The sequence below is a fragment of the Hylobates moloch genome, unplaced genomic scaffold (assembly GCF_009828535.3).
Source record: "Hylobates moloch isolate HMO894 unplaced genomic scaffold, HMol_V3 SCAFFOLD_1, whole genome shotgun sequence".
In the NCBI taxonomy this organism is placed as follows: domain Eukaryota; kingdom Metazoa; phylum Chordata; class Mammalia; order Primates; family Hylobatidae; genus Hylobates; species Hylobates moloch.
Genome location: NW_026652276.1, coordinates 183,417,705 through 183,442,901, shown reverse-complemented (window position 1 = coordinate 183,442,901; position 25,197 = coordinate 183,417,705). Strand labels below are relative to the sequence as shown.

At 40.0% G+C, this 25,197-nt stretch overlaps 1 protein-coding gene and 1 pseudogene across 3 annotated transcripts in view; one reads left to right on the top strand and one right to left on the bottom strand.

The window, feature by feature from the left end:
- Positions 1-25,197, top strand: part of CCDC146 (coiled-coil domain containing 146) — a 178,712-nt gene that overhangs the window by 99,491 nt on the left and 54,024 nt on the right. For all 3 annotated transcript variants that reach the window (XM_032761257.2, XM_058425433.1, XM_058425428.1), the window contains exons 3-4: positions 11,607-11,689; positions 16,279-16,488. In XM_032761257.2, coding sequence (XP_032617148.1) covers positions 11,607-11,689; positions 16,279-16,488 — 293 coding nt within the window. The remainder of the gene's footprint in view (positions 1-11,606; positions 11,690-16,278; positions 16,489-25,197) is intronic.
- Positions 20,856-22,235, bottom strand: LOC116814185 (heterogeneous nuclear ribonucleoproteins C1/C2-like; annotated as a pseudogene).

The window sequence follows — 25,197 nt, the reverse complement described above, 5'->3', positions numbered from 1 at the left end:
GACTCCATCTCTACAAAACATTTTAAGAAGACATAGCGGGGCGTGGTGATGCACACTTATAGCCCTAACTACTTGGGAGGCTGAGGCAGGAGTATCACTTGAGCCACAGGAGTTCGAGGCTGCAGTGAGTATGATTACACCACTGTACCCCAGCCTGGGCAACAGAGCAAGACCTTGCCTTAAAAAAAAAAAAAAAAAAAAAACTAGCAGAGCTATAATTCAAAACAAAATCCACTTGACTTGTGATATACTTGACTACTAGACTATGCTAGCCGTAAAAAAGAAGTAGGGCCAGGCGTGGTGGCTCACACCTGTAATCCCAACACTTTGGGAGGCCAAGGTGGGTGGATCACCTAACGTCAGAAGTTCAAGACCAGCCTGGTCAGCATGGCGAAACCCAGTCTCTACTAAATATACAAAAATTAGCTGGGCATGGTGGCAGGCACCTGTAATCCCAGCTACTCAGGAGGCTGAGGCAGGAGAATTGCTTGAACCCGGGAGGTAGAGGTTGCAGTGAGCTGAGATTGCGCCATTGCACTCAAGCCTAGGCAAAAAGAGAGAAACTTCATCTCAAAAAAAAGAGGAAGGAGTAGAGATTAAAAGGAGAGAAGCTATCACTGATGACTCAATGCCTAGGAAAAGGTAGGAGAGCATATGTTTGAAAGCATAGGTGGAAGAGGAAAGGAATATGTGGCCTAATATTTTCTGTGAATGAGTTAGGTGTGTGAGAAAGCTAAAGCTTGAGATAACCTCTGGGAAAAGTCAAAGAAAGCAGTGTTGAGAGCTCAATGCATTTGGAAACTACTTCAAATGACTGTCTTGTTTATTTCCAGCAGTGAGAGGGGAGCAGGCGAAAGGGAGATGAGAGTGGTAACCATTTATGCTTTCACATTTATATTACCTTCAAAAGCATGCCAGCCATTCCCCAGAATAAAGCCAACCCACTAGGTGATGTCAAAGAAGTCACAAGAACAGGGTAGGCAAATAGCTATGACTGCCTTGGACAAATCCAGGTTCCCTGCACACACCCATGCAAACACCTAATTGTTTCCTCATGCTGACCCCCTTCCAGATAAACTCACTTGGTAAAAGCTCTTACTGAGCTATTACTTCCTTGAAATGTCCTAGAATTTCCATTTTTGAAATTTTTTCCATATTATTACATGTCATCCATGAATCATGAACTCTTTTTAAACTTTATCTCTAGAGTAAATGTTTCCTTGCAGTCACATAATTGCCAGCAGGGCAATTCAGTAACACAGAATCTATTGTGAAATCATATTTATGAACTTATGACATTATATCTAACCTTTCATTGTGTATGCTCTTTGACAATGTAAGATTGAACTCTGTGCTATATTTCTTAGATTCTGCATTTTTGAAACATGACGAACTTGAGTTCTGTACCCACTTGTATCATGCAATGTGAAAATGCAACCATTTTCCATGTCCGATATTGTTTATGAGTGAAGCATTTGCATCTGCTAGAACTTAGTGTGAAGTTTCTAACCAGAGATCGACCTACTTAAAGAGACAGTTTATAATTTCACAGAAAAGTCACTTTTTGATGAATGTTGACATCTAGATTACGATTTTTTATGTTTAAGGCAGCTAAAATCTATTCTCCACAGTTTAGTTTTTTTAAAGAGAGATTTGTTTTTTTAGAGGAGACTGAAATAGCAAAGTTTATCAACTAACATTCTGAACACCTATGACGTTACCTTCTCCAATTTATGTACAAACTGCAAGAACATATCAGGTGTTTTTACCCTGTCAGCTTTCCTTGCAGGTTTGTAAGGCACTAAAGGCCAGCAGAATGATAGAGACAGAAAACAGGAAAGGAAACTTCTGTAGTTTTCCTGCTTTTCTGTGGCCATAAAACTAACCAACACGTATCATTGGCCCACCTACAATGAGGCTTCAAACCATTGCTGGTTTTTTTTGGTTTTTTTTGTTTTTTTGAGACAGTCTCACTCTGTCGCCCAGCCTGGAGTGCGGTGGTGCAGTCTTGGCTCACTGCAAGCTCCACCTCCTGGGTTCACGCCATTCTCCTGCCTCAGCCTTCTGAGTAGCTGAGACTACAGGTGCCCGCCACCACGCCCGGCTAATTTTTTGTATTTTTAGTAGAGACGGGGTTTTGCCATGTTGGCCAGGATGGTCTCTATCTCCTGACCTCGTGATCCGCCTGCCTCGGCCTCCCAAAGTGCTGAGATTACAGGCTTGAGCCACCGCGCCCGGCCACCATTGCTGTTAAAGATAGGACTCAACTTAGGGAAAATACAGTTGAGCATTCACTAAGTCAGTGCTAGAATCTGCCTGTATCTGCCACTAGGACCTGATCACAGTACTCTCTAAATTCTAATTCTCTCTAAATTCTGCTTTAATTCCCTCTTGTTTACAGCAATAGTCTGCAGGCACATTTTTAATAGTCTTTTGTTATTAAAAGTAATACATATTGGAAAAATTAGAAAATATAGGCAAGCAAAAATAAAAACAAAAGCAGCACATTCTTACTACCGAGAGCACATCATTTTAACATCTTAGTTCTTATCCTTCTGGATCTCTATATATTCACATACTCATATGTAAAATAAGATCATCTTCTATGGACAGTTCTTGCTTTCTGGCTTAACAAGATGTCTCAGCTTCACTTTGTGTCTTCCCTGTACCAGACCTGAAATCAACCATTTCTAACACTTGCTGCTTGCTTTTAGTGAGAAATAAGATTAAAGACCAAAATGTATTAGGGGTGCTCATTGTTGTTAATGTGGCATTGTTTCTAGACCATTATATATTTTTTAACCTTTAAGTTTAGTGGTACAAGTGCAGGTTTGTTACATAGGTAAACTTGTGTCATGGGGGTTTGTTGTACAGATTATTTCATCACCCAGGTATTAAGCCTAGGACCTATTAGTAGTTTTTCCTGATCCTCTCCCTTCTCCTCCCTTCCACCCTCTGACAGGCCCCAGTGTGTGTTGTTTGCCTCTATGTGTCCATGTGTTTTCATCATTTAGCTCCCACTTATAAGTGAGAACATGTGGTATTTGGTTCTCTGCCCCTGTGTTAGTTTGCTAAGGATAATGGCCTCCAGCTCCATCCATGGCCCTGCAAAGGACATGATCTCATTCTTTTTTATGGCTGCATAGTGTTCCATGGTGTATGTGTACCACATTTTCTTCAGTCTATCATTGATGGACATTTAGGTTGATTCCATGTCTGCTATTGTGAATAGTGCTGCATTGAACATACACATGGATGTGTCTTTATAATAGAATAATTTATATTCCTTTGGGTGTATACCCATTAATGGGTTGCTGGATCGAATGGTATTTCTGTCTTTAGATCTCTGAGGAGTTGCCACTGCCTTCCACAATGGCCGAAATATTTACACTCCCACCAACAGTGTATAAGCATTCCTTTTTCTCCACAACCTCACCAACATCTGTTATTTTTTGACTTTTTAAAAATTTTTATTTTTAGTTCTGGGGTACATATGCAGGATGTGCAGGTTTGTTACATAAGTAAATGTGTACCATGGTGGTTTGCTGCACCTCTCAACCCCTCACCGAGGTATTAAGCCCAGCACGCATTAGCTGTTTTTCCTAATGTTCTCCCTCCCCCAACTAATAGTAGCCTTCTGACTGGTGTGAGATGGTGTCTCATTGTGGTTTTGATTTGCATTTCTCTAATGGTCAGTGATGTTGAGCTTTTTTTCATAAAATAGTTGGCATTGGCCACATGTATGTCTTCTTTTGAAAAGTGTTCATGTCGTTTGCTCACTTTTTAATAGGGTGTTGTTTGGCTTTTTCTTATAAGTTTATATTCCTTATAGATGCTGGATATTAGACCTTTGTTGGATGCATAGTTTGCAATAATGTTTCCCATCCTGTAGGTCGTTTATTCTGTTTATAGTTTCTTTTGCTGTGCAGAAACTCTTTAGTTTAGTTAGATCCCGTTTGCCAATTTTTGTTTTTGTTGTAATTGCTTTTGGTGTCCTCATCATTAAATCTTTGCCTATGTCTGTGTCCTGAATGGTATTGCCTAGGCTGTCTTCCAGGGTTATTATAGTTTTCGGTTTTATATTTAAGTCTTTAATCCATCTTGAGTTAATTTTTATGTATGGTGTAAGGAAGGGGTCCAGTTTCAATCTTCTGCATATGGCTGTCTGGTTACCCCAGCACCATTTACTGAATAGGGAGTCCTTTCCCCATTGCTTGTTTTTGTCAGGTTTGTCAAAGATCGGACAGTTGTAGGTATGCGGTCTAGGCTATTTAATGGACAAAGCTAGGAAGAAAAATTTTAAGCATGAGTTCATACTTGTATTTGCAATTCAATTTTAACTTTGTAGTGTTTTCACTAATTTGATTTTATAATTTTATCTCTTTTACACAGAAAATGATTTCTAATATAATTGACATTAAAATTAAGTTTTCTTGAGTTTACCATAAAAATCACTCTTTTAAAGTGTTTTTAATGGCTTTTAGTATATATACAGAGTTGTATAATCATGGCCTAATTGTAGAATATTTCCACGACACCAAAGAAACCTTGTGCCCATTAAAAGTCATTCCCCTCCCACCAGTTGTCTTATGTGTAGGAAACCACTAAATCAACTTTCTGTCTCCAAAGATCTGCCCACTCTGGATATTTCATATAAGTGAATAACACAATATGTGGCCTTTGGTGTCTGGCCTCTTTCACTTAGCATATAGATTTCAAAGTTCATCCATGTTACAGCAGGTTTCAAGACTCCATTCCTTTTTATGGCTGAATATTCCATCCTATGGATATATATTCTGTTTGTCCATTTGTCAATTGATGGACATGTAGGTTGTTTCTTTTTTTTTTTACTATTACGAATGATGCTGTTATAAACATTTGTGTCCAAGCTTTTATATGAGCATATGTCTTAAATTTAATTGAGTACACTCTTTGTTTTTTCACATGGATTTGAGTTATTGTTCCTTCTTTCTAGCATGAAGAGCTTACTTTATTATTTCTTATAAGGCAGGTGTGCCAGCAATGATTTTCTCTGTTTTGATTTATGTTGAAATCAAATATAAATCAAATTTATTTCCTCTTCCTATTTGAAAGATATTTTTGATGGATATAGGATTCTTGGTTGACAGGTATGTGTGTGTGGCTGTCTGCTTTTTCTTTACTTTAAATGTGTCAGCCACTGCCTTCTGCCTTCCATTATTTTAGATGAGAAGTTACTCTTACTGTGATTTCTTTGCACATAATAAGCTGGCGTTTTTTGTTTTGTTTTTTGCTGCTTTGGAGATTTATCTTTATCTTTGGCTTTCAGCAGTTTGTGATGTATCTGAATGTGAATTTTTTTTGTTGATTCTACTTGGGATTCTTTGAGCTCTTGAATATGTTTTTATCCCATTTGCAAATTTTTTATTTCTTTAAGTATGTTTTCTGTTCTCTTTTTCTCTATTTCTCCCATTACACATAATTTAGTGGGCTTAATGTCCTCCATTTCTGTGACAATCTGTGTGTCTTCATGCTTTTTCTCTCTGTTACTCAAATTATATACAGTAGTCCCCCCGCCATCTGCAATTTTATGTTCTGCGGTTTCAGGTATCTGTGGACAACTATGGTCCAAAAATATTAAGTGGAAAATTCCAGAAGTAAACAATTCATAAGTTTAAATTGCATGCTATTGTGAGTAGTGTGATAAAATCTCTCTTGGTCCCACTCCATCCCACCTGAAATGTGAATCATCCCTTTGTCCAGCATGTACACACTCTGTGTGCTACCCACCCATTAATCACTTAGTGGCTGTCTTAGTTACTGGGTCCACTGTTGCAGGATTGCTGCGCTTGTGTTCAAGTAACCCTTATTTTACTTAATAATGGCCCCAAAGCACAAGAACAGTGATAGTGGCAATTTGGATATGCCAAAGAGAATCCATAAAGTGCTTTCTTTAAGTGAAAAAGTGAAAGTTCTCAATTTAATAAGGAAAGAAAAAAAAAGTTTGCTGAGATTGCTAAGATCTATAGTAAGAACAAATCTTATCTGTGAATTGTGAAGAAGGGAAAATAAATTTGTGCCTAGCATATATGGGTTTGGTACTATCCATTCAGGGATCCTCCTGGGGTCTTGGAGCCCATCCCCCATGAATAAGTGGGCACTACTGCCTTCTCTACTGATCTACAAGTTTACTGATTATTCTGCTTGCTCAAATCCACTGTTGAATTCCTCCAGTGAAATTTTCAATTATGATTTTCTACTTAGGAATTTCAGTGTAGCTCCTTAAAAATTTCTTCTTATTGACAATCTCTATTTGATGCATTGTCATCATACTCTCCTTTAATTTTTTAAACATGGTTTCTTTCATTCTTCAAACATATTTATAATATTTTCTTTGAAGTCTTTGTTAAATCTAACATCCGCATCCTCCCTAAGAAAGTTTCTTTTTTTTTTTTTTTCTGTGCAAAAAGGGACTGGGGATCTCACTATGCGGGATGGGGGTCATACTTTCTTGTTTCCTTGCATGTCTCATAATTTTTCATTGAAAATTGGACATTTTAGGTCATATATTGTAACAACTCTGGATTCTGATCCTTCCCAGGCTTACTGATGCTGTTTTGTTCTTGTTATTGTTGTTCATCTATTTATTTGTTTAGTGACTTGGCTGGACTAATACTGTGAAGTGTATTTTTCCCCCACAGTAGGCAGCCTCTGATGTCTCTGCTTAGATAGTTGTTCCTTGTTTTTTTGTTTTTAAACTTGAGTTCCTGGGGGTTGCCCTGGGTCAGTCACTGATCGGTCAGAGGTCACGCTTAAGCACCCTGAGCCAGTAAGGTTTTCATCCTTTTCCATTGGGTCTGTGTGTGGCTTGGGAACAACTTTTGAAGTTCGAGGAGTTTATATATCTGCCACTTTTAACTCACAGACTGACAGCTTGGAAGTACCCTGTCTGGTTGATCTTGGGTGGTCACAGCCGTGGGCTTTTCCACAGTCTCTTAGACCACCAGTATCAATTATGAATTTTTTTACTGTCCCTCGTCCCAGTTTCTCTGTTAAACTTCTGCTGGTCTGCATCTATTAGCATCACAAAACTATTAGCCTACTCTGTTAGCCCTTATGACATCTGTTTTTCTATGGCTGTTATTTTTTACATTGCTCTGGGACATGAATATCCTACACTCTGTTCCAAATAAAGTCAAAGGCAGGGCTGCAGAGCTGCAAGTCCTCACAGCTTGCTCAGCCCCCAACCTGGTTAGAGCCTCTGTGTTACTGAGCAGGAGCTGGGGATATGGGGAACTCTGATCTGTTTTGTTTGTCCTGCCCAGGGTCTCTCCCTGTAGAGCAGGACATTAGGGAGTGAGTACTGGCACTACCGAACAGCTACAGCTGCCCATGGGGAAGAAGGGGAGGATGAGTGCTGAGTGCTACCGTTTCTTAGATCTTCACCTGGGATAGATCTTGATCTTTAGCCATAGGAAAGTGGGGGACATGGGCACCTCACTGGCTGCAAGCCTGCCCAGAATAGTTCTGAAACCTGAAGCTAAAGGGATGGATGCAGCCCATGGTTCAAATGCCACAGTTTCTTGCTGAGCTTCAGTAGATTTTATTGAATGTTTCTCAATTTATTATATAACCTTAGGTCAATTTCCAGAGACTTTAAATGGTTGTCTTAGATTATTTTGACCAGTTAAATCAATGCTTCTTTTGTTTGTTTCTTTTTTATTTTATTTTATTTTTTATTTATTTTTTATTTTTATTGTTTTTGAGACGGAATCTCACTCTGTCACCCAGGCTGGAGTGCAGTGGCGTGATCTCAGCTCACTGCAACCTCTGCCTCTGGGGTTAGAGCGATTCTCCTGCCTCAGCCTCCTGAATGGCTAGCTGCAAGCTCCGCCTCCCGGGTTCACACCATTCTCCTGCCTCAGCCTCCCAAGTAGCTGGGACTACAGGCATGTGCCACCATGCCCAGCTAATTTTTTTGTAGTTTTAGTAGAGATGGGGTTTCATCATGTTGGCCAGGCTGATCTCAAACTCCCGACCTCAGGTGATCTGTCCGCCTCAGCCTCCTAAAGTGCTGGGATTACAGACATGAGCCACAGTGCCCGGCCAAATCAATGTTTCTATGAAGGAGAGAATTCATCAAGCTCTTCATCCCACCATTTTGGAGGTCCCATCCACCTCCTGGATTGGTCTGTAATTTATAATTTTACTTATTTGCTTTAAATCAGCAGCCCCCAAATTTTTTGACACCAGGGACCAGTTTCGTGGAAGGCAGTTTTTCCACGGGGCAGAAGGAATGCTTTTGGGATGAAACTGTTCCACCGTAGATCATCAGGCATTACATTCTCATAAGGAGTGCACAACCTAGATCCCTCACGTGCGCATTTCACAATGGGGTTTATGCTCCTATGAGAATCTAATGCCACCGCTGATCTGTCAGAAGGCAGAGCTCAGGTGGTAATGCTCACTTGCCCGCTGCTCATCTCCTGCTGTGCAGCCCAGTTCCTAAAGCCCAGGGGCTGGGAACCCCTGCTTTAACTTGCAATATTAAAACATTGCAAAATGCCAAATACGATCATTTACTTAAAATAAAACTATAGAATGTAGTTTCAGTATTCCGTCATTTTTTTTGTATCTATCTCTTCAAACTTTGGCCTACCTTAAGGCAGAGCCTATGTTATATTCATTTCTGTTTTTATTATGCAGGGAGCATTAAGTAGGAAGTAATGGTCTTTTTAGCTTAAGAACAAAACTAAATACTGTCTGTTTTTTTTGAATATTTGAGTCCATAATTACCTTACCCAGTAGTTTACCTTCAGAAGATGGCTGGTTAGCTAGTTACTAGGCTAGCCCCTAGTTGGTCTTCATTGTACACATATACATACAAACACACACTCACATATTTACCTTTTCATAATCTTTTCCCAGCAACTTTTCTCCTTTAAGTGTGTCCATTTGTAAAGGCTTTTTTTTTTTTTTTAACTTATTAGATTTTTAAAGCCATGGTAACTATGGTCTGTACACTTTGGGAAAGCAATGAAAATGTTTGAAACGTGAAATAAATTACATATTGGCTAAAAAATACTGCAGAACCAAAATAAATATCTGTAAAATGTAACATTAAGTCGACTTACCAACAGCAACTCCACAGTTAAAAAGTTACAAATAGACCAGGGGCAGTGGCTCATGCCTGTAATCCTAACACTTTGGGAGGCCAAGGCGGGTGGGTTGCCTGAGTTCAGGAGTTCCAGACCAGCCTGGGCAACACGGTGAAACCCCATCTCTACTAAAATACAAAAAATTAGCCAGGTGTGGTGGCTTGTGCCTGTAGTCCCACCTACTTGGGAGGCTGAGGCAGGAGAATTGCTAGAACCTGGGAGGTAGAGGTTGCAGTGAGCTGAGATCATGCCACTGTACTCCAGCCTGGGCGACAGAGATAATCCATCTCTGGGGAAAAAAAAGTTATAAATAAATTATATTTAAGGTGGCATATGAATAGATTTTAAGATATTTGATATAGATAGAGTATCCTCAAAGGTCTTAAAGATCTTGTTCACCATATTTCACCCATAGATTTAAAAAAAATTAGGGTTGTAGGGATTGGAAGCCAGGCCTGGCACCAGATAGTATGGCCCTCATGAAAGATCTCCAACACTTTCACAAAGAAGAAATGGTTTCATAATGCATTTAACATTTTTCTACCCTGATGTGGGTAGAAGGACCATGAAACCCCACTGTATAAACTCAGACTTTTGCATTTTGATAGCTGCATTCATTCATTTGCTAACAAGTATAAGCAATTTACCTAGCACCTATACTGTGCCTGGGATTCTAGTAATACTTTGGCTGAGGATACAGTGAAGGACAAGGTAATCTGGGCTCTTTCCTCCTAGGTCTTATATACTAGCTGGGGAAGTATAAAAATGTTTTTAATAATGTAAGTAAATTTATTCTTGCAGATTGTAATGTTATGAAGCTCAGCGTTCTTTAGAGGTAGGAGCAAGTACATGTGGTCATCTTCTTTAGATTTGGAAGTCAGAGAAGGCCCTCTTATGAATTCATATTTGGAGTGAAGTGGGGGGAGTGAGGAATGACTAATCAGAGGCCCTGGAGAAAAAGACTCATACATCTGTGGAAATCAAAGGCAGCCAGTGTGGCAGAAGCACTGAAGCACTGGGAGCTTAAAGAGGGTGTTGTGAAAGGCGGCTGTGGGGGTGTTGAGGTCAGGCAGGACCTCAAGGTCTTGAATACGAAGGGTCTTGAATTTTATTCCACTTGAAGTGTTTTGAGCACCCAGCATAACATAACCTTGACTGACTTTTAAAAAGATCTCCCTGGCAGAAGGGCAGTTAGGAGGTTTTGTAATGGTCCAACTGAGAGATGATGAGACTTGGGCCAGTGGGATCAGGGAAGGGAGAGGAATGTGGATGAATTCAATAAACACTTTAGAGGTAAGGGCCAGGCTTTCACGCCTGTAATTTCAGCACTTTGGGAGGCCAAGGCCGGTGGATCACCTGAGGTCAGGAGTTCAAGACCAGCCTGGCTAACATGGTGAACCCCCATCCCTACTAAAAATACAAAAAATTAGCTGGGCGTGGTGGCGCACCCCTGTGGTCCCAGCTACTTGGGAGGCTGAGGTACGAGAATCACTTAAACCTGGGAGGCAGAGGTTGCAGTGAGCCGAGATTGCACCACTGCATTCCAGCCTGGACGACAGAGTGAGACTCCGTCATAAATAAATAAATAAATAAATAAATAAATAAATAAATAAATGTAAGAACAACAGGGTTGAAAAACACAAATATTCTCTTCAGTTCTATTTTGATACTGTCACTAGCAGTTGAAGTCAAACCTAATACAAATGCTCATTGCATTATGATTTTAGGATGGTAAAACTTTAGTGTTTGATGATGTTTTATGATGTCTGTTAACTAATTATCACCTAACTCAGAGAAGAGATCAAAAGTCATTTTAACTAGAAATAAAATGGGAATAAATAGTACCTCTTTACGCATTGGAAAACTTTCCATGCTTCTTTGACAGGAGAGGCAAAGGCATCATGGTACGGGGGAGTGATCGTAGGTTTTTGGAGCTGAACCACTTGGGTTTAAATTCTCACCTGGCCTTTAACTAGCTCTATAGCCTTGAACAAATCATTTTTCTAAACTTTAGTTTCAAATGGAGATGATAATCTTTATTTCACAACATTTTTAAGAATGAAATAACTGATGGGCAACACATACTCTAATAGCCGTTCAATAACCATTCATTTTCTCAACTTACAAATAGCCAACCTATAATCTACACTATTCAGATTGTTTGTTAAACCTTGAAATTTTTTTAGAATTAGAAGAATTTAACTCAGTCCTCTCAATTTCCAGACAAAGAAATAACAGCCTAGGGAGTTGAAAAGACTTGCCTGAGGACACAGAATGTACTGGGGGCAGAATAGAACTAGCACTATTTTCTCCAAACACCCAGCATGTTTCCAGTACACTACATTGCCTCATATGTGTCCTCTAATGTTTAATGGAGGATTTTATAAGATTTCCATATATCCATTCCATCCCCTGCTTAAGCCTAAAGAGAAATGGTGATTAACAGTGACCTTATGTTCTCGTTGCTAGTTACATGCTATGGGAAAACTTCCTGGAACAAGAATGGCAGAGTTAAAAGCCAAGTATACCTTGCTGCATGACGCCGTGATGAGGTATGCAATTTACCAATATGGAGACATGATTAATCATCTTTAAATTTCTTATGGGTGATAAGACCTGTCTTCATTTGCATTCCCCCATAAGCAGACCCTGAGGCAAGGATTTGCGTTCAGGTAGTTTGAGAAGTGATACGAGAAAGCATCGTGAGAGAGTGGGGAAGGGTGGCTGGGAAGGAAGAAATCTAGCCTTGAGCGAGCCATGTTCATCTGCGAGTTTATATGATGGGCTACTGGGGCTCGGCCTCACAGAGGAGCCTCTGAGTGGCTCACCTCAGCACTCTCCCGCTGAAGAGTGAGGAAACTGGAATATTTGCCCACGAGTTTCCACCACTCATTTATTACAAATTACTTCCAGGGAGATTAGCTCTTGGCACTTCTAGCTTGCCCTTTGACAAACCAAGCAAACTTTGATGGCCAGAGACAGCGCTCAGGCAGAGGGACACAGGTGCTGCTGATACATATGGTAACTGTCCACTAAAGCTGCAGGTGGGCAAGAGGATTCTGGTAGGACACTGACAGTCTCTGCATAGGACACACCTACAGGACTCTTCTCCCATGTCTGTTCATCACTCAGAGGTGTAGATTGTCCAACAACCCCAGCCTGAGTCTGCTGAGACCCTGTCTTTACTTCTCACCTCCTCCCCCTATCACAGGCTACTTACACCTTGCAAGTCTCAGTCAGCAACAGGTCAGAAGAACAGGCTACCACAGAAGAGTCCAGCAAGCCTGCCTGAGCACTGGCTATTAGCCACTGGGAATTAAGAGGGCAGGAGAGTGAAGAAAGAGGGAAAACCCTAATGTGCTTTTACTCTTTACCACTCCCAAGCCTTTCTTTCCTTCTCCCCCATCTTATCTCATGGCCTTGCATCGTGTCTTCATCAAAAGCCAAGGAGCAACAGCAACAGATAGAAACTCCATGCTGCCACTCCCCAGCCATCCTCTCCCCGCAATTCCCAATCACTTCCCCTCCTTATCTTGCCCAGAGATATTTGTCTACTTTGAGGGTAAATGCATGAGGGAAGAGTGCACAACTTGGAGAAGAGCAGAGCTGCATTCCTATGCAAACTTCAGGTGCACCCAGGTTCCTCACACCCCTCCAAAGCCCCCAGCCTTGGTTCCTCATCCTCAAGCCCAAGCCAAGTCCTCACCCCCACACCTAACAGAGGTTCCATTCCCCCATAGCTGGTCATGCCTGCCAGTGTGCTCTCAGAGTTCTCAAGGCTCAGGAATTTTGAGACTTTAAGTGGAAAGTCTGGAGTAATCTTTTTCAACATACTTCACACTGCTTAAATGAGAGGAAATACCATGCAGTTCTCTGGGCATCCCTCCAATCCTCTTTGCAGATACAAGGAATATCAGTGTTTCCTGCCCTCTGGATAGCTCTTCTTTTTTTTTTTAGACAGAGTCTCCCTCTGTCACCCAGGCTGGAGTGCAGTGGCGTAGTCTCGGCTCACTGCAAGCTCCGCCTCCTGGGTTCACGCTGTTCTCCTGCCTCAGCCTCCCAAGTAGCTAGGACTACAGGGGCCCGCCACCACACCCAGCTAATTTTTTTGTATTTTTAGTAGAGACGGGGTTTCACTGGGTTAGCCAAGATGGTCTCGATCTCCTGACCTTGTGATCCTCCTGCCTCAGCCTCCCAAAGTGCTGGGATTACAGGTGTGAGCCACCGTGCCCGGCCTGGATAGCTGTTACCTAGAGCCCAGTGGAGATTTGCAGAGTGCTTTGACTTAACTTCCTCCTCCCCTGGCCCACAACTCAGCTCCCTGGCCCCTAGTGACAAGTAGCAATGCAGGACCTCAGCTATGGCATTATTTCTTCCTCTTCCAGGTTGTGTTGCAAAACAGTTAACTTCCCTTCTGCTACCCACATTTTACATCTTGACCACTTAGTTCCCTCTATTGCCATTGCAAACACTCACCATTCTCTCCTACTCCCGTTGCCTGGTGGGTGGGAAAGATACGAAGTAGACTCTTCATTCGTGCTGCTAGGACTGCAGCTGGGCAGATATAGCCTGGAAATATTGAACTGAAACTGAATGAGTCTTCCATAGAAACCATGTTATAAGAGTTGTTAAAGTCTCTTCTACTGGTATCATGTTTTAAGTACATGTGGGTAAGTTTCCATTTGTGTTCTGGCTGGAACCCTACCACCCTGTCCTTTCTATGGAAAAATAGGCACTGTAGCCTGGTCCAACAGCTTACAATTTCAATAGCTGAAGCCTGACCTATTAAGGAGTTCAGATAACTTTAGATTTACAAAGTTTATTAGCATACATGGAAATTGAATTATAGAAGAGTAATTCCAGCTTTCATTAATGAAAATTTTTGAGGTATCATTGTAGCTATTGTTGCTATTTGGTACCTAACATCATGCCTGGAACGTGTTATGTCCCAGTAAATGTTTTGCTAGATACTATTGAGCAAATGACATTATAAAACCTGGGAAAATGGATGTATCTGTACTGAATTGAGAATATCACAAAGGTGAGGCAGACACAGGGTAACTTCAGTTGAGATTGGCTTGATCAAGTCATTGGGCGTCTCTGCAAATGAGCTGGAACTTGAAGATTTCTCTTGGTTAGGACAGTTGGTGGGGAGCACACATCAAAAGAGAGCTCTGGCTCTAAAACAGGAAGTGGTGAGGGCTTACTTCAAATAGGAGAGGTAGGTAATATATGGGTTTCTGGGAAATAGGAATCATATCTACTGGTAAGGTTGGGGCCAATGCTTGCTGATGCTACCTTGCAGCATAGAGGTGTTCTACAAGATACTGGAGATTCCACCATGTCCTTTTTCTAAATCCTCTGACAGATGTTTAGTCCTTTTCCCTACATAGGGCCAAGGTCATAGAATATAACTGGGGTTTTAGGAATTTCTCTCTACTATGACCTTCAAGTCCAGGTCTAACCAGTGTCCAACTTAGAATCAGAAATCTATAAATTTATTTATATTCATAATTGTGTATGGGAATTTCTCTTCCTAGTTTCCTAATAAAGTGCCATTAGAAAAGTTTCTGTTTTTTCTTAGTTCACTAAGGCAGGAGAGATTTTCCTACAATTATGTTATAAGAATTCAAGGGAGCTAGGGTTGTTTGGGGAGTTCGAGGGAAAACCTCCTCTTTCCCTATGATTTATCCCCTTCTAGTAAGTCATAATCATTCTTCAAAGTCAAGTGCAAATGTCACATTCCCATTGAGTGATCCTTTCTCTGTTGTCTCCTGCTGTCTTGATCCTGACACCAGCGGTAGTACTTGTCATCTGGTATTCCTCCCCATCTGCCAGATGGTAAGATTCTTGAAGCTAGGAGCTAAGCCTTATTCACGTCTTGCACCTAGCATAGTACAGTCATCTCTTGGTATCCATGAGGGATTGATTCCAGGACCTCCTGCAGATACCAAAATCCATGGATACTCAAGTCCCTGATATAAAATGGTATAGTATTTGCATGTAACCTAATTACATCCTCCTGTATACTTTAAATCATTTCTAGATTACTTGTGATACCTAATACAATATAAATGCTATGTAAATGGTTGTTATGCTGTGTTGTTTAGGCAATCATGACAAGAGAAGTCTGTACATGTTCAGTAAATAATTTTTAAGTAAACATTTTATTTTGGAATAATTTTAGATTCATAGAAAAGTTGCAAAAATAATATACGAAGTTCCATCTATCCTTCACCCATTTTCCTCTAATGGGAGCATCTTACATAACCATGGTCCATCAAAACTAGGAAGTTAACATTCGTATATTAGTATTAATTAAACTCCAGAGTTTCAACAGTTTTTCCACTAATGTTCTTTTTTTGTTCCAGGACCCAATGCAGTATACCCCACTATATTTAGCCATCATCTCTCCTTGATCTCTGTGACAATTTCTCACTCTTTCCTTGTTTTTTTACAATCACGTTGACATTTTTTGTTTTTGTTTGTTTGTTTGTTTGGGTTTTTTTTGAGATGGAGTCTTGCTCTGTCGCCCAGGCGGGAGTGCAGTGGCGCGATCTCGGCTCACTGCAAGCTCCACCTCCCGGGTTCACACCATTCTCCTGCCTCAGCCTCCCAAGTAGCTGGGACTACAGGCGCCTGCCACCACGCCCAGCTAATTTTTTGTATTTTTAGTAGAGACGGGGTTTCACTGTGTTAGCCAGGATGGTCTCGATCTCCTGAACTCGTGATCTGCCTACCTCGGCCTCGGCCTCCCAAAGTGCTGGGATTACAGGCATGAGCCACTGCGCCCAGCCATGTTGACAGTTTTAAGGGTAGCTAGTTGGGTATTCTATAGAACGTTTCTCAGTTTGGAATTTTCCTCATATTTAGACCAGAGTTAGGTGTTTTGGAGGAGAATACCACAAAGGTGAAGCAGACTCAATTTTTTAACAAAAATTTTCCCTTGTGGTTGGTTGAATCCACAGATGTGGACTCACGGACATGAAGGGTCAACTGACTTGGCACAAAAATGTCACAGAGTTGAGCTGATCCCAGGATTGGGGAGCAGCTATCCTCACTAGACCCCCACAGGAGCCACAGAGGGAACTGAGGGTGTACATGTCTCATTACGTGAGTCTCTGTTTTTCATGTAACCCAGCACACAAGAGTCAGAGGTCCAACTGCTACAGAATGCCAAACGTTTCACTGAGCAAATACAACAGCAGCAGTTTCACCTGCAGCAAGCTGATAATTTTCCAGAAGCATTCTCCACGGAGGTCTCCAAAATGAGAGAACAACTTCTCAAGTATCAAAATGAATATAATGCAGTGAAGGAAAGAGAGTTCCATAATCAGTACAGATTAAATAGGTAAGTGCACAATTCTCTCCAGCACACTGAAAAGTCTTTTCCTCATAAATAGAAAAAAATCAGATTAAGTTGGAGGTAATTGAAGGAGTAGGAGATAGCAATATGATGATTATTGCAAATCTAGTTCTCTTGAATCCTTAGAATGGAATGGGAAGTCCTTGAACAAGAATGTTATACTTCTTGAATAAAAGCTCAGGTGACAGAGATGCCTGCTGTGTTTTTCATGTCAGGAAAGCCATCTCATTGAGAGCTGTAGTCAAAGAACACACTCCTCCACCAAACCAGTTATTAGCATTCCCTTGCCCTTCCCTGCCCTGGCAGTGGCCCCTCATCCTGTGACTATAGCAGTACCAGAGCACGCATCTGCATGGTGAGTGCTTCTCCCCACATGCATTTTCTAAACAAGCCTCCATGAGCCGAGGGTCACATCTCATCTGGCTCACTCTATTCTTCTAAGAGAGCAGCAACAGGATCACATATGCAAACTTCATCTCCTACTACTAGATTGTTCCTCAGGATCAAGGAGAAAAGGTATATCCTTTTGGAAGACACATTTACTTATCCAAATTTAAAGGACGTCATTTAGTGAACTAAAGCAGACATTAAGTGCTAAAAGGGGAAATGTTATTTTTAAAATCTCTTCTAACATTCCCCCCATGGAGTAGCAAGTCACTGGAGGAGTTTGTTCAGCAAGTCATACTATTTAGATTGAATTTGAAAATGATTGCAATTCAAGTTTTCTGCTATGGTGTGCTGTGTGCTGTGCCTGGGTACAGGAGAGAAAGCAAAACCGTTTCTCCTAGAGTTTGTTACCATTTAAGGTGGCAGAACTTTCTCTGGCTATTTTTAAGAGTAGGTGGACTTCTGACAGTGCAAATATAATTCAGTCCTTCCTAGAGTTAACCAAATGACTTGAGCAACCTCTCGAATACCTTGTAAGCCCTGGGTTTAAAATCCTCTCTTTGGGGCCTATTTTTTCACTGGTGGTGGGTGGGGGTGGGGTGTGAATAAAGAAGGTCAGTTTAATCAAGAGATCCTATTCAGGGGGAAAATTGGAGGTTTTTTTTTTGTCTTTCAATCTAAACTTGTTTCAGGCTTACCAGTGAGATATATAAAAAGAAAGCCCAGCTATTTCTGTGCTCTGTAAGCGCTCTTTCAGTTGAGAAAATAATGAAATTAAAACAATTGGTGGTTGTTCATTAGTATTGAAAATATGAATGCTTGACATTTCCATGAAAGAGTAAAAAGAACATCAGTCAGTTGATATTTAAATTGTTTAAAATTTCCAACTATTCCTGCCAAGAGAAAAAAACAAAAACAAAAACCAGAACTGTTGCCCTTTAGGTATAGACAGGCAAATTATTCACTGAGATGGGAAGGAGACAATGCATACTGACCTGCGGTGAATAAGAACATTCAAAATGCACATTTGCAGAAATGTTTGGTGTGTATTCTTTTTAAATTTATAGTGTATCTTTCTTAAGCTTGAGAAGATTCCCTTGCATTCTCAAATATTAACAGCTCAAGAACTAACAAGCTTATTTTCATAAAAGTAATGGTGATGCCAAAAGAAATACCAGTAAAGAATGAAGGGCTATGCATTTCATTGGCTTACCATATTTAGTACCACAGTCATGCACCACATAATGGTGTTGCAGTCAACAATGGACTGTCTATATGTGGTGGTGCCCCCGTAACATTATAATGAAGCTGAAAATTTACTTTTGCCTAGTATTTACTATTCGATAGATTTTATTTTTATTTTGGAGTGTACTCTTTCTATTTATGAAAAAAATATTAACTGTAAAACAGCCTCAGGCAGGTCCTTCAGGAGGTATTCCAGAAAAAGGCATTGTTACAGGAGATAACAGCTCCTAAATACCTTCCAGTGGGACAAGATGTGGAGGCAGAAAACAATGACTTTGATGCTGACCCTGTGTAGGCCTAGGCTAATGTGTGTGTTTATGTCTGTTTTTGTCGTTGTTGTTTGTTTGTTTGTTTGTTTGTTTTGAGACAGAGTCGTGCTCCGTCGCCCAGGCTGGAGTGCAGTGGCGCAATTTTGGCTCACTGCAACCTCTGCTTCCTGGGTTCAAGCAATTCTCTGCCTCAGCCTCCCGAGTAGCTGGGATTACAGGTGCCCACCACCACGCCCAGCTAATTTTTGTATTTTTAGTAGAGACGAGATTTCACCATCTTGGCCAGGGTGGTCTTGAACTCCTGTATGTCTTTGTTTTTAACAAAAATGTAAAAGTAAAAAGAAATTTAATTAAAAACCTTATATAATAAGAATACAAAGGAAGAAAATATTTTTACACAGCTCTACAATGTGTTTGTATTTTAAGCTGTGTTGTGAGTCAAAAGCTGAAAAAAGTAAATTTTGTAAAGTAAAAAAGTTACAGTAAATTTATTATCAAAGAAAAATATTTTTTATAAATGTAGCCTAAGTGTGCAGTGTTTATGAAGTCCACAGTAGTGTAAGTAACATTCACTCACCACTCACTCACTCACCCACTGACTCACCCTGAGCAACTTCCAGTCCTGCAACCTCCATTCATGGTAAGTGCCCTAGACGGGTGTACCATTTTTTATCTTTTATGCCATATTTGTACTGTGTGTATTCTTTGTTTAGATACACAAATACTTATTTGTGTATTTGTGCCTACAATACTCAGTCCGGTAACCTGCTATGCAGGTCTGTAGCCTAGGTGCAGTAGGCTTTACCACCTCGCCTAGATGTGTAGTAGGCTACACCATGTAGGTTTGTGTAAGTGCACTCCGTGATGTGCACTCCATGATGAACACTGTGTGATGTTCACACAGTGATGAAGTTGCCTAACGACGCATCTCTCAGAATATATTCCCATTGTTGAGCAGCACATGACTGCACATGACACAGAAACCAATTCCCTCCACACCCTCCCACTGACCTCCTTCCCCCTGGAAAAAGTAGATATTTCCATCCCCACATAAAAATAAAGAGATGAAGCTAATGAGAGAAAACTATTCATCCACATATACAGATGATATTTGTCAGACCAGCACAACAAACTCTCATTGAGTGTCTAGATAATAGAAGCCCAAATAACTAGCACTCCTCCACCCCAATATCTTCAGGAACTTCTGAATCATTGGCGACTACTAAGAACAACATATTGTTCAAATACTCTAGAGAAAGGATTTTACTGTGTGATTTTGTCAATTTTTTTGTGTATATTCACATAACATAAATCTTTTAATGTTAATAAATCTAATTATCTGGTTGGTTGGTTGGTTAGTACTTAAATCTATGTTGCAGTAGTTTCTGTTTCTGGATTAATATTTATGACTGGATAAGTATGCAGTTCAGGAAATAATGTGTAATCTATTTAAAGTTAATACATTGTAAATAAATAATAAAGTAATTAAATACTCTTGAACTTATTTTTTGAAACAAAACAGGAGTACTTACCTCTCTAAACAGTTGGGAAAGATTTTTCAGTACTCTCTTCAACCTTTTCCTTGCCTTGACTGTGTTACCTTTTGGGGCTTCCCTGTTTTCTTTTAATTCCTAAAATTTGGACAGCAAATATGTTGCGTCTTTCGTGCGAAATCCGACGCATTCTGACCAGTCTTGGTCAGTTGGGGAAAACAAGGCTGTGGTGAGCTGGCACTGTTTGTTGCACTGTGAACACAGAGAGTGGGAACACTCAGGCCGCACACGTGCAGGGCTGTCCTGACGTGACCCTGACCTTAGTGACTGTTTACTCTCCCGTGGCTGGTTCCTGTGGTCCTTGTTGCACATTCAGGGTTTATTCGTTGTTTTCCATTCTTGGTCCAGTGATGATAGCAAAGTTGGAACCAAGAAACAACAGATCTGGTAAGAAAGGAAAGGAGGAATGATCTTAGCAATGCATCTGGAATCCCAGAAAATTAGAATGTGACAGAGAAGCATGTAGGTACTCAGGATAGTCACAAGGAAAAACTCATAGCTAGAAAAGATTTTACCTTAACTTAAAAAAAAAAATTGCTCTTCTGTGGCAACAAATGTCTTTTTTTTTTTCTCCAAATTCCTGGTTTAATAAGGATTTGTTTATTTTGAGGAAAAAAGGTCCCAAACATCAGGCTGTTCACAAAAATAACCCACAGTATCAACTTTAGAAAACAAATCTTAAGACTATAACACTAATTATTTTTCTAGAGGATGCATTTGACATGCCAACTCTCATTCACAAAAATACATTGTTGCATTTGTGTTGAACTGCCCCACACAGCACACTAATGTGGGGGTGTAACACACATACCTCTAACTCAAAGCTGCTTTCAAGAGCTACTCAACTAAATGAGATTGCCTTTGCAGTTAGGGAAGCAACTACTGAACTTAGGTATGAATGAAAAGAACTGTACTCCCTGCATAACAAGAGATTATTTTGGAGACAGTTGATAAAAACCATACATCCTTTTTATTGTTAAGTCATAAAGAGGTATCAAAATTAAAAGCAAAAATTACAGGGTAAGACTTAACAAAACTACTAGGAGCGTCAAAGGAAGTGAAAATGGGACTAGGCGCGGGGCAATATGAATTAATGAACATGGGAAGGATAAGGATGGGGAGAACAGTGAGCGTGTGCTGAAGATACTAGGGGAGAGGATCTGGTGAAAAATTTGATCTTAGACAAGCGCCTATGTAAAGAAATAATGGGATAAGATTTCTAAACCCCACTGTGTGCTTAAGAGTCACCCTCGCCATTGGCGCTGTCTCTGTCATCCTCTCCTTCCTCAGCCTGTTTTTCATCATCCTTGATCAACTCCAGCTGGTCATGCCCCCATCTTCATTATCATCATCATCCAGTAGGTCCCCTTTCTCAGCAGAGTCATCTGCACCTCCCTCAGACTCCATCTTCACATTAGTCTCATCTGTCTTCACGGAGCTGCTGCTCTGCTCCTCTTCTGACTTATCATTCTTCATCTCTACTGCTTGTTTGCTCTGTTCCTTTTCAATTTTTTTCAGGTTTTCCAGGAGAGAATCTACTTTTTGTTTCATCTGGGTCAGCTCCTTCTTAATGGCCTGAAGGTCATCTCCTTTCAACTTTCCAGACTTGGAAGATCCCCGCTGTCCACTCTTAGAATTGAAGCCGCTTTTGCCCCTTCGTGAGGTGTTTCCTGATACACGCTGACGTTTCGAGGGCACTACAGCCCGAGCAATAGGAGGAGGAGGAGGTACACGTGCTGGGTAACTGTACATCCTATCATAATAGTCCCGTTGAAAGTCATAGTTCAAGTCAAGGAGCCATACGTCTCCGCCGTAGATCGTTTCACACCTGCTTTTCCTCGGTTCACTTTTGGCTCTGCAGCCCGGTTAATATCTAAAACCTGGCCAGCAATCATTCTGCCATCTTCTCCTGCTACAGCAGCCCGGGCATTTCTCTCATTAACATATTGAACAAAGGCAAAGCCCTTATGAACAGAGCAGCCCACAATTTTGCCATACTTCGAAGAGATTGCCTCCACATCAGATTTCTTGACCACAAGAGTGTTGAGATTCCCAGTGAATACACGGGAGTTCATGGAGCGAGGATCTGTCTTGCTGGTAACGTTGCTGGCCATTGTGTTTGATGATAAGGTTTCTCACAAAGCCGAAAATGTAGCCGAAGATCAAAAAAATCTCAGAAGAGGGGGTAGGGAGAAGAGATTCGATTCTGAGTCTCCTACTCCTGGGTTCTGCGTGGAGAAGCCGACTGCTGCTGGAGGTGGGCAATGTGGCCACAACCGCTCAGTCTTCATCTCTTCACAAAATGGGCAACAAATATCTTAAAAGAACTAGCTTAGAACAGGTTTCTCTGAATGTGTTTCTCGTAACTCAGAAGCACCTGAGACACTTTTTTGAAAGGAAGATCCCATCCAAAAAGTAATGATTATGATTTTTTCTCCAGGCCACCACCCCCACGCAAAGTGACATTTGCTTATGTGACTCTGACTCACATTACAGTTAGAGGACCATGGGTTCCAAAGGTGGTTCTCAGCCCTGACTGCTGGTCAGTCACCTGAGTCTCCTCTCAGTGATCATTCAGTCTATGCATAAACACTTCCAGTGACAGGAAGCTCTTAGCCTCCCACAGAGGCTCATGCCAACTTTGGAAATGCTCCTACACTTAAATGGTTGTTGGATTTGTTTATAAACCTACCTTCTTGCAACTTTCACCCATCCATGCTGTTTCCACTCCTGTGGTGAATGATGCCTCTCCCACATGTCAGCATATCAGGCTTCCTGCATTATCTCTTCACCCATAGATCCTTAAAACCAAAGCCTTTTGACCTTGCTTTAGAAAGCAGGTAAATCCTAAGGAGCTTTGATGTCGAAGCACCCCTTAGATAGGAAAGCTGAAAAATGTCAGATTTAAGTGTTAATGCAAGTTTGAGAGGTTAGGAGTTAATACATACCAGGAGGCACAGAAACAAAAACATGTTTTTGCCCCAGTAATCCCATGCAAAAGTGATGATCCAAAAGGAGAGAAAAAGAAATAATCCATAAAGATATTGATATTTATGAAAGTAAAAAATTGGAAGCAATCTGAATTCTAAGAAAATGTGGAATATTTAAATAATGCATTCCAGAAATACCTTGATACTGAACCTCTGTAGTCAGAGCTGTACTTGTGTGTCAGTTTAGCTTTGACTGTGTGACTTTGGAAAAGTTGCTTAACTCCTCAATTTCTTCATTTGTACAACAAAAATAACAATTCCTACTTAGCAAGGTTGTGAATTTTAGATGTGATGCATTTAAAGCACCTGGCACACAGTATGTTCAGTATATGTTAATAATATTTAAGATTATTTTATTATGGTACATCTACCCAGTAGAAAACCTTGAAAATAGCTATTATTATAAAGTCTGTTTAGCAACTTAGGAAAATATTTTAATTAAATGTTAAGTAAAAATGGATTCAACCATACCTATACATTTAAAATAAGTTTATTAAAAGATAACAGGGAAAATAAAAATGATCAACCATGTGTGATGGAGTAGGATTATAATCTTTAAAAATAGAAAAATACATTCCTTTTAGAGGAAATAAGTATTTCTTAATAAAAACAGAAAAATGTATCATAGAAATGTAAGTTTTAAATGTCCTAAAGAATTAGTCATTTTATGTTTGTTTAAACATAAAAATATATTTAAAGAAAAGACCTTAAGTCACATCTTGTGAAAGAGCTTGCTGTCACCATTTTGAAACTCAAAAATACTCAGGTTGCCTTTACAACCAAAAGATAGTGGCACACTACCACCCCCTGGTGGCAGCATGCCCAAGGTGTAGGATCAATACCTGGGAAGTAAAATATCGCTAATGTATATGCAAGCTCTAAAAGCAAAGGCATAACTATTTAAAGATCTAAACTCAGCTTCAATTTGTGGTCTAGACAACTAACCTATATTAAATTCAATGTGACACATGTATTACAAAATTCATCTACATTATTGCAAATAAAATGTCATAAAAATAACATAATCCCATTAAAAAGTGGGCAAAGGACATAGACATTTTTCAAAAGAAGACAAATGGCTAAGAATCAAATGAAAAAATGTTCATCACTAATCAGAGAAATGCAAATTAAAACCACAATGATATATCATTTTATACCAGTCAGAATAGCTATTATTAAAAAGATAAAAAAGATGTTGGCGGAGTGCTGAGTAAAGGGAACACTTATACATTGTTGCTAGAAATGTGATTGGTACAAGCTCTATGGAAAACAGTACGGATATTTCTCAAAGAACTAAAAATAGAACTACTAATCCATCTGGCAATCCTACTACTGGCTATATACCAAAGAAAAAGAAATAATATCCAAAAGATACCTGCACTCATATGTTTATTGCAACATTATTCACAATAGCAAAGATAAGGAATCAACCTAAGTGTCAAGAGATTGGATAAAGAAAATGTGACATATATATACAATGGAATACTATTTGGTCATAAAATGAAATCATGTCTTTTGCAGTAACATGGATGGAACTGAAGGCCATTATCCTAAGTGAAAAAAACTCACAAACAGAAAGCCAAATACCACACGTTCTCATAAGTGGGAGCTAAGTAATGTGTACACATGGACATAGAGTGTGGACTAGTAGATACTGGAGACTTAGAAAGGTGGGAGGACAGAAGGAAGGTGAAGGATGAGAAATTACTTAATGGGTATACATGTATATAATTTGAATGATGGTTGTACCAAAAGCCCTGACGTCACCACACTGCAATATATCCATGTAACAAAACTGCACTTGTATCCCTTAAATGTATACAAATGAGAAAACCTGGTGTGTGTGTGCTTTCAGCTCATGTTCCTAGATCTATGGGCTAGTGCGATCTGCTCATTTGATATAACCAGTGGACATAATTGTCTGTGTATTCTTTTATTTCATATGATTTTCCAAGTGTGATCAATACAAACTTTAAAATCTTTCCATTTTGGAAAATCATATGACTTCTTTGGCACTTAATAGGTAGTCACTAAATGCAGAATAGCAAGAAAAATGAAAAATATTTCTCTAGATTTCTTCAGGAAATCTGGTCGATAAAACAGTTCAAAATATGGTTATTGGAAGAAATACGTAATTATATCGAACTCATTTTGTTTAGAACATTCAAGCTATTTGAAGCAATTTCCAAAACGTCATTCTAGCATCGTGTCCTCTCATCTTATTAAAGTAAAAATATAACATAAACGTTT